Below are 12,428 nucleotides of genomic sequence, written 5' to 3'. Positions count from 1 at the left end.
TTTCTTTCTTTCTTTCTTTCTTTCACTAGAATAAGGATTTTTCTATATAATGTTATTTATGTACACTTTACAATGTATAATGTTATTTTATTCTTTCTTTTTTCTCTTTTTTAATAGATTGATTATTTTCACTATAATGTTATTCATTTTTTTCCTTTTTCCTTCCTTTCTTTTTACTATATATAAATGTTTTCAGTGTAATAGTTAATTCGTTTTATTCTTTCTTTCATTCTTTCTTACTTTGACTAAATGAATCTATTTGTCACTATAATGTTATTTTATTTTATTTTATAATGTATAATATTATATTCTTTTCTTTTTTTTTTATTGAATTCTTTCTTTTTACAAGATGGATTTTTTTTTTCTCACTATAATGCTATTTCATTCCCCATTTTCTTTCTTCCATATAATGTTATTTAATTCATTCTTTTTTTACTACTTTTTTTTATTTTACTACATTTCCCCTCATTGTAAGGTTGATAAATGAGACCAAGCAGAGTGATAGAGTAATCTGTACATTTTACACTGAAATGCCATCAGATTAAAATGTGAAATTATTACACTTCAGTTTAGAGTTTATTCATCACCTAAACCACAGAACAACACAAGTACAATAGGAAAACCATGTTCAAAAAAGATACACATTTTTTTTTTTTGCAAATATATAAGTAATTTTATGGGTTTTGGTTTACTTGTGTGTGCGTTGGATTCCGGCGGAAAACACAGACTGTGTCCCACAGGAGTGCTATGAGCTGGTGTGATGTCCCTCCTCTCACTCCAGTCATCTTAGTGCTCAGTGTGTGTGTGTGTGAGAGTGTGTGTGTGAGTGTGTGTGTGTGTGTTACTCCGACATTACACACACTTCATCGATCAGTACAGTGACACCCTAAAAAGAGCTGCACGTTGTGGAATATCATGTCAGACACGGTGAGTGTTTCCTGGATTCTTACTGTAGAACCATGAGACCTGATCTAACTAAGCTAACAGGGCATGTGTTTAGCATAGCTCTCTTACTGCTAGCTGCCTGATTCGACCTGACTAGGCAGAACCGTCGGGATAGGGGTGTGTTTCCTATTATTTTATATTATATTACAATGTTTTATGAAGTTTGGTTTTATTATAAAAGAAGGGGAAAGTGGTTGTGTAAGGTAGCTAGCTGGTTTAGCTAGCGTAAAGCTGTTGGTTATTTCTTCACACCAATATTCAGGTGGAAAGCCCGCCCCCTGCGCTCTTATTGGCTAATGATCAGCATCCTGCTCAATGATTAGCCATTAGGGTTCAGCGTCCCGCTCTGAGATTGGTCAATAGCTCGGCCATGTTTCTGACAAACGCGTCAACGGCGCCGCCATGTTAGGAAGGTCAAAATATTTTTTTTTCTCTTGAAGATTATTAGTTTTATTTGTGAAAGAAAAATATTTTTTTTTGGTATAGATTTTAATAGTCTGTCTGTCCACACAAAGGCAGCGTTTCTCCAGACGAAACGCATTTACTTCACGAATAATCCTAAATCGACATATGCATTTATAAGTTTGGAACATGTACCTATTTATTTTACTTGGATATATTAAAATTATACATTCTCTGTATTACATAAACCTCAAAGTCAAAATAGTCAAAACTTGAGTTCGATTTTATTAAACCGAATTCGATTTGATTAAACCATCCATCATAGACTTGCATTGTCTTCCCAGTCTGTCTCACCCTTACCAATATGGCGACCAGGTTGACGCATAGGGACGAGCGCAAAGGGTTAGTTCTTGGCAGACTTGTGGACTAGCCAATCAACGCATAAGCCCGGCAACGACGGACCAATCGTGTTGCATGGAGGCGGGACTTGTCGCAAAAGCGATGGGAAAAACAACAGCCAGTCGGTTGTGTTGCCAATGTGGACATGAAATAAACACGTGTTTTTGGTCCACCCATGTCCTCTAGTTTCGGGGTTGAATCCAGTAGATCCAATGTAAAGAATACATTTAATCAAATTGTATAAGAAAAAGAGCGTGGATGCTGTAATGCTAAGATTCATGCTAGGTTAGCAAACGCTGTCGTGCAGTTGGCCGAATTAGCCGAGGTGATTAGCAGGTACATGATGTTGGCAGTAATCAGAGTAAAACTTCTCCCTGACTTGTGTGACTGTTTACTTCTTAACTAAAGGAAGTAACACAGAGGAACATAACAGAATCCATAAAGACTTCTTTATGACACCTGTGTACATAGACACTTGATCATCACCACCAGATGTAGTTCTTCTCCTCTGTTTGTTTCCACAAAGTCTAAAACCCACAAGTGTACACAATATCTCTGAACTACACTTTCCCTTACCTGGAACGAAGCAATCCGAAAACTGTTCCAGCATGACTGTTTCGCTGCACGAAGCTGACTCTGTGAGGACACCGGTTGAGAGTCCTGAACTTCGACCCCTAACATCTCCTCAAACACGATAGAGAATATTGTCGTTTTTGAGCTGATCCTGTTAGGGGGTTTCACAGTGGATCACCCATCTACATATCACACTGTTATTTATTTATTCATTATTCATATCACCTCTACATCTGTTTCTTCATACCAAACCTCTGTATGTCTTCCCTCACCACATCCAAAAACCTCCTCCTTGGCCTTCCTCTTTTCCTTCATCCTCAGCATTCTTCTACTCATATACCCCACATCCCTCACCATGACCACATGATCAAACCTCTATTTTTTTGGTGTTTCAAAGACCAATTTTATCTCTTGTTTCTCTTCCTTTTTACCGGCGACGCCGGACACTGAAACCAAGCTCGTCAGTGAAAATGAATGGAGCTTATGTTAACAATGAAGAAGGGAATAACTCTTAAATGAGATGCTTAACAAACACACGGTCAAAGATGCACACAATTTCACCAGTGTAATTTCATTGTCTGTGTGTTTCTGATGGATACAGGAGACAAAACCGTCCAGTGATGGAGCAGAGAAGAAGGATGGAGAGTACATTAAACTCAAAGTGATTGGCCAGGTAAGAAAAGACAGGTTAGCGGAAACTCTGGATGTCTACGCATGACCTTACCTACTATATAAGAGGTGGTATCAAAAAGTTTCAACTGGTTCTGGTTTACAAGAACGTACTTTATTTATCTATGTTTACAAAACCATCACATTCAAAATAGCCCCCTTGCACAGCAATACAACACCCCCAGGGTTCCTGCCATTTCTGGAATGGGTCCTGGAAGTCTTCTTATTGAAGCGTGTCAGGTTTCTTCTGCGATTAGCGTTGGATCTCTGTTTCCGACGAGAAAGTCACGTGTAAGGTGACAGACCGCGCACGTTTTTAGAAACGCACCTGTTACACAAATTTCTTTTGGCACACTGATTTATGAAGGTCGGTGCTCCCTGTGACTGTGCGTGCAGCCTTGTGCTGCCATCTGTTGGCGTGTTACAAAACTAGTCTCGAAACTTTTTGAAACCACATCGTACTTATGAACTCTGGGAACTGCTGCTCACTTTTCTTCTCCTGTGTTTGTTTGTTTATTCGTTCCAGGACAACAGTGAAATTCACTTCAAGGTGAAAATGACGACGCATCTAAAGAAGCTTAAGGAGTCGTACAGTCAGAGACAGGTGACGCATCCTAAAGGAAACACACGCATAATTACATGAAAGCTGGCATTTAGTGATTAATGGCCGCCGGAGTTTTCGAGACTCACACGAACAGCCGTGACGTCGCGTCAACACGGACGTGCCGGCTTGTTTAGACTGATTACACCCAGTGCTTTCTGTTTAACTTGGCAGATAGTCAGGTATTTAAATGGAGCTGTGAATGTTGTTCATATAATAATAATAATAATAATAATAATAATAGAACATTCAAGATTTAACAAAAAAGATATTTGCACTGATATCCAGTATATCAGCAGAATTCAATAATAATAATGACACGCAGTTTCTGTCTGTTGAGTTTATTAATATGCAATAACCTCGTTAAAAGTGAGAAATGCACAATAATTGGACAGTAAATGACTGGAAGAAAGTTCTGTGGAGTCCAAATGGGACATTTTTGCCTGCAACAGAAGAACTTGTGTACGACTATGAACACAAGAGAAGATCAGCTTAATGGTTTGGGGTTGTTTTAGAGCAGGAAAGGTTGAAGATTCATTCTGGAACGATAAATGGAATCTTGAACCAACATGGCAACCATTTCATACTTCAACACCATGCAATTACGACAGACAGTCGTCTGGAGTGTTCTCCATCATGGAATGACCTGCTCAGTCGCCGCACATAAATCCTATTGAACTGCTCTGGGATGCAATTCTAGTGAAGAACATCTTTGTGCTTCAGCTAAAAAATTGTTGTCTGGATGCCGAGAATGTGTAAAGCTCTTAATCATGCTAAGGGAGGATTTTTCAATGAAATTAAAGTGGACATTTAGATATTATTTATGTTGTACTTTTGATATACACTGTTATTTTTTAAATAATCTTATTATTAAATTATGTGGTAATTTACAATATTACTACATGGTTATTTTAACAAGGATTGTGGGAAGTGGGAGCTCGGTGGACATCTGATCGGAAGGTCATGGGTTCAAATCTCAGCACCACACATCATATCTTTATGTGAATATATATATATATATATATATATATATATATATATATATATATATATATATACTGTGTATATATGAATATATACATATAATATAGGGTGTGTAATGATATTGACACCGATGCTGGATTGTTCCGCAGGGTGTCCCCATGAACTCTCTACGGTTTCTCTTCGAAGGCCAGAGAATCGCAGATAACCAGACTCCCAAAGAGGTTTGTTTTGTTTTTTTTTCTCCCTCCTTTCCATCTTTACCTTATCGACATATTCATTTGCATTTCCTCGTTTGACAGTCGCTTCTATTCAAACGAGGCAGAAGGCATGCGAACAGAGCAGCTCCAAAATCCGCACTTCATAGGATTTCATGAATCTGCAACTCAGAGTCTGAGAACATTCATTAAACAGATTTCAGCATTTGATAGTGAACTCTACAAGTCACCGTAGATCATATGGGTGGAGCTTCATCATTGAAACTTTAAAACTGAATTTGGAAAAAAAAAACGTTTTCAACTCACATACTTACAAAGATCATTAACATTACGTGAGCAAAAGTTTGTAAACAACTGATCTTTGTTTTTTGAACATCTTGTTCCACTTGTTATCCCCATCTCTTGTTACAATAACCTTCATTCTTCTGAGAAGGTGTTCCACTAGGTTTTAGAATGAGCTTGTGGAGATAGATTTCAGCCACTAGAGTGATAGTTAAGTCAGGTACTGATGTGGGTGAGGTGATAAGACCTGGTGTGCAGTAAGCGTTCACATTAATCCCAAAGGTGTTCAATAGGGTCAGAGCTCAATTGCAGGAGACCTTCCATCAAATCCAACCCATGTAAAGTGGATCTTAATGGAGCTGGCTTTGTCAAGCTGGAACAGGTTTGGGTCTCCTTGTACATTTGTCCATATAGTGTAGTTCCAGTTTAGAATTAAATCACTTTCTCACTAAGTTCACTAGGAAGTGGACCATAACCTCATGCAGATGATCTTGGGAGCAAGATGAAGACTTGCTTTGGAGCACATTACACCAGGGGTCCCCAAACTACGACCCGTCTCCACATTTGGAACGGGGAAATATTTTGAAAATTACATTTTAAATATATGTTTTACTCATACCATATCTGTATTTGAAAACAAAAGTCTTTCAGACTTAAAATGCTCTTAATTAATACCGATAGTTTTGACTTCCGGTCCGGTGTCGTTACAAGAGCGGCCTCTAGTGGCGAATCTCTGACGCTGCGTTCTGTTTGTTTTTAGACGTAAGACTGCGCGCGATATATTTATTTATAATTGATTAATTATATAGTTATATTGAATAATTCATATATTCCCTTTTACCACATTTTCATGATCTAGCACTCAAAAAAAAGTTCTAATAGTAATAATGCTCTTTTAAATGGCTATATATCTCTTTGTACAGTACAGAACAGAACAAAATAAACAAATTTAGCATTAGGAGGCATAATAATGACATCAGAGTAAAATTTCCCCAATAATACTAGTAGTCACTCTGCCCCATGTAATTTTCTGTTACAGACTGACCCGACTCCCTATTAAAGAAAGGGTGAATGATGTGGCCCTCATGATGTTTTTTGTTATGTCGTGTCTGTGCAGTTGGGGATGGAGGACGAGGACGTGATCGAGGTGTATCAGGAACAGACCGGCGGCTACTGGAACGAATAGACCTTCACTTCATCTCCTTTTCTTTTTAACTCATAATTTTGTATGTATGATGTTTATTTCTTTCTATTTCCTTTTGTGCTTCTCTCAGAGGGAAATGGGAGAAAAATTAGAGGAAGAAAACCATCTGGATCAAAGCAATACTTTGGATGCTTACAGTCTGAAGTAGTGTGTCCCACCAACCCTCAGAAAATCCCCATGATGACTTTATTCGCATCATTAAGGTTCCTTATTTCCACAGGAGAGACACGTTGTCAATGCCTACGTGATTGTCCTTCCGGTATCTAATTAACATTGGAGGATAAAACGTACGCTGTCTTTTCCCTGTACGGCTTGAGGGAGCGACATCTTGTCTTTGTAACTGTATGTCTGATGCATGTTTTTTTTTTTTTTTTTCCTTCCCCCTTGTCTCCCTGATCAGACATCCGCTCCCCTGTTTAAAAAAAGTAACGCAATAAGGCCCTGTTTTCTGATGATCTAAAAACCAATCCACACTCAGGGGCGACTTTCTAATCACGTAAATTACACCGATTTCACACGCACATTATGTCAAAGATGTCGCTGCACTTCATCCGTTTCTTAGGCTGTCATTTTTATTCAACTTGAGAGGACTTGGTCCAGATGGTTTGTGGACAAAAATATTATTTTGCTCTGTCTCCTGTTTTTTTTTTTGTTTGTTTGTTTTTTTTTTAAATAAAATGTCACAAAAATCATATACTTGTTTATGATCTTTGCTCAGATAAACTACATATTCAGACAAAAGTATGCAGGAGCATTGTCATGCTGGAACAGGTTTGGTCTCCAAAGTGAAGGGGAAATTTAATGCTTCTTTTTCCAGGGGCATCCTGTAGAATTTTGTCTTCAACTTTGTGTAAAAGTTTGGAGAAGATCCACATATGACTGGCAAAGTCAGGTGTCCCAATACTTTTTTCCATGTTGTGTAGAAAAAAAAAAATAATTGAGAGTATAACATTTAGACGCTAGGTGGCGACAATAGCGCATTCAGATAAATTAATATCCCTTACCAAAAGACTTGACAGGGTTGCCAGGTCTGTACAAGTCATACATAATTGAAATAATTATTCTTCATAATAATAGTATTTATCTACTTTTTACAAGTCATTTTCCTTTCAGAAATGAACCTCGTTTCCACTAGATGCATCTGAAATGGACTCGATTCATTTCAACAGATCTTGGGTGTGCAGGATAATCTGAATATTGTAAACAAATCAAACAAATGTATTTGATGTATTTACATGTAGGTGAGGAATCTCAGGCAGGATGAGTCAGTCAGTCGTCTTTTTCTGATTCTCTCTATCTGAAGTATCCCAGAACAGTAGTGAAAATAGTTTGTAAATCTTCCCCTCCATGATTTCCAATGACAGACCCTCTATAAACCCTGTTTAACATCAAACCTTCCACATGCTCATGGTCTCGGCCAGAGAGAATCAGTCAGTCCAAGGCCTTTGTCTTTTTTTACCTCTGATAATAAGTGTATTTTGTATTAATTAATTATCTTGATTCCCTCCTGATGATCTTGTGGTTTAACCTTAGGAACTATTGTACAAATGACTGGATTTGAATAATCATTTCTCAACACTGAATCTGGTTGAAATAATAACAGGGTTGTTGTGTCATAACGGGCAAAATGTCGCTGGAAATAGCTGAATAGATTGGGGTTGTTTTAGAACAGGAAACTTTGGAGACTTATTGAGGTGAAAGTAACCAACATGGCTACCATTCCATACTTCAACATACTAATTCAGTCTGGACTGCGGTTTAATGGAACAGACTTCACCATACAACAAGACGATGAGCGGAAGCATCAAATACGTCTAAGCTCTGCAAACGTCATTTAGAAAGCAAAAAATCTGGAGTTTTATGTATCATGGAATGGCCTGTTCAGTTACGACACCTCAATCCTATTGAACTGCTCTGAGATAAACTGGAGCTTAAGGTCATCTCCAACTAGTAAAGTGGATATAGGAGTGGCCTGCTATAGAGCTCTTTTCTCAACACCTTTGAGACAAACACTGACTACACCCCAGGCCTCCTGACCTCACCTACATCAATACCTGACTTTCCTAACATCCTTGCGTTCATAAGCACACTTCAAAATCTACTGGAACATCTCCCCAGAAGAGTGGAGGGAATTATAAGAGCAAATTGGGACTAATTATGGAATGCGATGCTCAAAAAGCACAAATACTTATGAGCAGGTGTCCGCAAACTTTTGGCAATATAGTGTATAAATATAGATATAGTGAAAAGCAACAGGAGGCAAAATTGCTATTTTGTAATCTGTGTTTTGAGATTATTCTCAAAAACATGCACACGGGTCGCTCTGAACTTTTTCCGTTAATCCTTTTTTGGTCAACGTGTCAACGTAAAACCGCGTGGACTCAATCACGGTTTAGAGTTACACATTCATTTTTATAACAAATAAAAAAAAATCCAAGCATTAAGTATTAGAGAAGAGAAAAATAAGGGCATGAAAACTGGAGCGAGAGAGTGAGAGGAGAAACATGGGAGTGAGAGGAAGTGAAAACACAAGGCCTGCCTGGGGCTCTCGTACTCTCAGGATCTCAGGATCTGCATTTCCTCGGCTGAGATTACGTTCTGCTGTTCGATTTACTCTCCTAACAAGCGCAGTTTTCCTCTCAGCTTTAACAGGAACCATCTTGCGCTCACGGTGTAGAGTGTTTGTTTTGTGTAACATGGTGTAGATGGTGAAAAAAAAAAGGAGTCTAGAGCGTTTTGTGTGTGTGTGTGTGTGGTGTTAGTTATACGTGCAAGCGAGGCCCTGGGCTGTGAGGCTCAGCTATAGCTGAAACCCAGAGGGAAGATCGAGTTTCTCAGCAGCACACCAGGCCTGAACACTACCAGATGAGGGCCAGAGAGGAATGGGGGAATGGGGGAAGGGTGTGCGTGTGTGTGAGAGAGGGTAAAAGGGGGGGATGGGTGTAGAATACCTATGAGCTCACGTCTGTGTCCAACTACATTTTCTTTGTGTATATGTGAAACGAGTACAGTGAGGCAGGAACGAAGTGTCCTCAGGTTCTTTAATCAGCTTCATCTCCCTGTGGACAAGCAAAACAGGCGAAGAAACAAAAGCAAAAACAAAACAAACAAAAAAAAAAGAAAAAAAAGTCCTGCTAAATGTCCCCTGGTCCATTTGGATCTTCATGATACCGAGTGAACGATAGTGGTTAGGTCGAGCTCTCTGTTGTGATTGGTTATTAGTTTCTGATTCGTTTTCAATAGTAGTCTATCGAACTTTGATTCAAACGTTCCAATGGTTTCGGCTGCATCAACTCGCGTTTATTGAACATTTATGGAAGGAGTCTCTGGTGTCAGCTCTTTGCAAAAACGTGGGGAAAAACGTGTGCTGCTGGTCTTCAAACAAAAAATGCTCTATTTATTGAGAAATGTGTTAATAAGGGAATAAAACTTTAAAACGATGTGCCATTATTGGACAAAATCTCCTCCAGGGTGTTACACTAACTCGTCACAGCACCCCATCGCTGGCTATTTCCCCCAAATTTTCCAGCATGCTTTTAAATGTTTTTCCCCCCTTAACATTTGCACTTCTGAACATTATTAACCCCGTGTGCAGCCGCCATCTTCCAGGAAATATTGTATTTCAGGCAAAGAATGTATCTCTGGCACCGGGTACAATGCTCTGGTTCTAACTCTCTCAACATGAAAGCAGATATCTGGTCATACCATCAGGGCCATCTGCTGGGACAACGCTCCTACATTGGGTAAACATCTCAGGAACAATGTTTGACAAAAGCGAAGGCGTTGTCCACACTGGATATCGATCCGATTCGGGCAACTGTATCTCGTGGGACAGAGAGAGAGGGAACATCCTTGAGAAGGGGGTTCTGGTTACCTGAGATCTGACCCATCATTTTTTTCTCAGCAAGGCTGAGAAAGTGGCACCTGTACAACATAAAAGCGCACAGAGCAGACCATTGTCATCGTTACGCCATGGGGACGTGTCTGCAGGAAGATGGATGTGGATTGTAAACAAACAAGACCTGGAGTAAATGGATGCACACCAAAGGTTTGGGTTTTGTCAAAGCCACTTCTCAGACTTAAATTTCATCAGAGCGGTGTGTGTGTGCGTGTGTGTGTGCAGGACTGGAGTTACACGTGTATGTTTAAGACAAATGTACCTGTGATACACCATTTGTGTTTCGTTTGGGCAAATTGTTTACGATTCAGTGTGGTCTAGATCAGCAGTCCCCAACCTTTTTTGCGCCACGGAACCGGATTAATGTCAGAGAATATTTTCACGGACCGGCCTTTAAGGTTTGGTGGATAAATACGACAAAATAAAATGATATGACCGGCATAAAAACTGGTATTTTCTAAGTATAATAATAAACGTGAATCCACTGTGGTGTTGTTTGTTCATTTTGCTCACTTGGGGGTTTGAATTTAGCGGTAATGTATTATGTGTTAGCGGCCGGAGCCCCTTTAAGAAGGTAGTGAATGGTAAGTCATGTGACCGAGGCATCATGACATGCATCAAGAGTGAGTCATAGACAGATGTGGTGGAGAGAATCCGGTAATTTTCCAAAATAAAACATTGTTCAGAATCAGATAATAAATAAAAATAATATAAGTTATGAATTCTTTCTGTGCGGCCCGGTACCAACTGACCCACGGACCGGTGCCGGTCCACGGACCAGGGGTTGGGGACCACTGGTCTAGAACATAACAACAACCAGTGCTGCATCAGAATTAGGATTTTTATTTTTTAGAATCACACGATTTGATGGATTATGAGTAACTTCACATGAAGTTCCCATTGTTACTCTAATCGGAGCTACATAAATCAGATAGCTTTCAGCGCTGACTCCACTGGAGTGCTCTTACAATGATCAGTTTTAAGAGCCGAGCTCAGGGTCTCAGCAGAAGCAGACTGGTGGTGGTGCACTGATTTGGACTCACAACCTAATGTTCAGAGGTCCAACATGTGTATCAAGGAGCTACCAGTTGACCGATTGATGTTCTTAGTTTTCATTCAGTTCATCACAAACACAATCTCAAATAATCCTGTAAGTCTTCTTTCTAAAGCGTGTGAAGAACCTTCTGCGATCTCTGTAATGGAATCAAAACAGCGACATTTCAGCCTCATCTTTTGGGAAGATGCCAAAGTCTACAGGAGTAGGGTGGCTGCAGAAGTGAGATCGTGTGGATTGTTCTCCGACGATCATCATGCACAAGTTGATGTGATTTTGACATTTACAGGGTTTGAGCTTGTTAAAGGTCTCCCTGATCTCTCGTCCACTTTTAGTGACGTTCGTCTGCGCTTGAAGCGCAATTGATAATCGAAACAACTCGAACAACACGTTGCAACATCACCGTATGTCATGTCAAACGACTCAGATTTCAGCAGTTTCACGCAGAATTTCACGTTTACTCTCTGTTCTAACTTGCTGTCCACGATCAAATCACAGACGTGGTCAGAATAGCACCAGATATCACCATTAGTCTCGAAACCTTTTAATAGCACCCAGTACATGAAATATAGGTTATTTAATTTGTTTTATTATGTACAACTGTTTGAAATAGAATTTGAAGGTTGACTTACACTGGGGTTAAATGAACACATTTTGGCTTTACACATGCAAGCAAATGTGACAAAAATCCATTAGGAAAACTTGGAAGCCAAATACTTGTTTTAGATTTCACTTTGGCCTGGCTCCTTCACATGTCCAGCCCCCCCATCAAGTTTTCATGCAAACGATACTAACTGTCCTTATGTGAGAAAAGAAAAAGATTTGACTGAAGCAGTGCTCGTCTCGAAATATTTATTACAAAAGAGCTTACAGAGCAAGTTTCAATTGCAGAAAGCTCTTCTGAGGTCTGGCCTCCTGTAGACTTTTTTCAACACTTTATAAAACATCTGCATTGGATGAGTCTTGGGAAGTTTCCATATGATGAGTTTTCTTTCTTGGAGACGGGAATAGGCGTTGACGCATCATCTGCCGATGTTGCCAGAATGCAATTCCGGCTCACTATAACCCCCGAACCCAAGGAATTCATACCAAGATACTAAACAAGTTCACCAATCTTCCAAAAATCTTTTCCCCAAATAATTTAAAATCAACCGGTTTATTTAGTTCAATAGGTGTGTACGTTTCCTATGGGTTTTAAACGG

The 12,428-nt window shown here is 39.4% G+C and overlaps 1 protein-coding gene across 1 annotated transcript; it reads left to right on the top strand.

Annotated features, from left to right (window-relative positions):
* The first annotated feature begins 745 nt into the window (after positions 1-745).
* sumo1 (small ubiquitin like modifier 1) lies at positions 746-6,966 on the top strand. The gene is made up of 5 exons (XM_046845019.1): positions 746-927; positions 2,921-2,992; positions 3,515-3,592; positions 4,723-4,794; positions 6,188-6,966. The coding sequence occupies exons 1-5, from the start codon at positions 916-918 to the stop codon at positions 6,254-6,256; spliced, it is 303 nt and encodes a 100-aa protein (XP_046700975.1). The 5' UTR covers positions 746-915; the 3' UTR covers positions 6,257-6,966.
* The last annotated feature ends 5,462 nt before the right edge of the window (positions 6,967-12,428 follow it).

Source organism: Silurus meridionalis, chromosome 1 (genome assembly GCF_014805685.1).
Source record: "Silurus meridionalis isolate SWU-2019-XX chromosome 1, ASM1480568v1, whole genome shotgun sequence".
Classification (NCBI taxonomy): Eukaryota; Metazoa; Chordata; class Actinopteri; order Siluriformes; family Siluridae; genus Silurus; species Silurus meridionalis.
Note: the sequence above shows the minus strand (reverse complement) of the source record. Positions and strands in the feature narration are given on the sequence as shown.

Excerpts from the sequence above, each read along its gene's own strand:
- sumo1 (XM_046845019.1), top strand. Across the intron at positions 3,593-4,722 it reads AGTCGTACAGTCAGAGACAG|GGTGTCCCCATGAACTCTCT; the intron begins GTGACGCATCCT and ends ATTGTTCCGCAG. Across the intron at positions 4,795-6,187 it reads ATAACCAGACTCCCAAAGAG|TTGGGGATGGAGGACGAGGA; the intron begins GTTTGTTTTGTT and ends GTGTCTGTGCAG.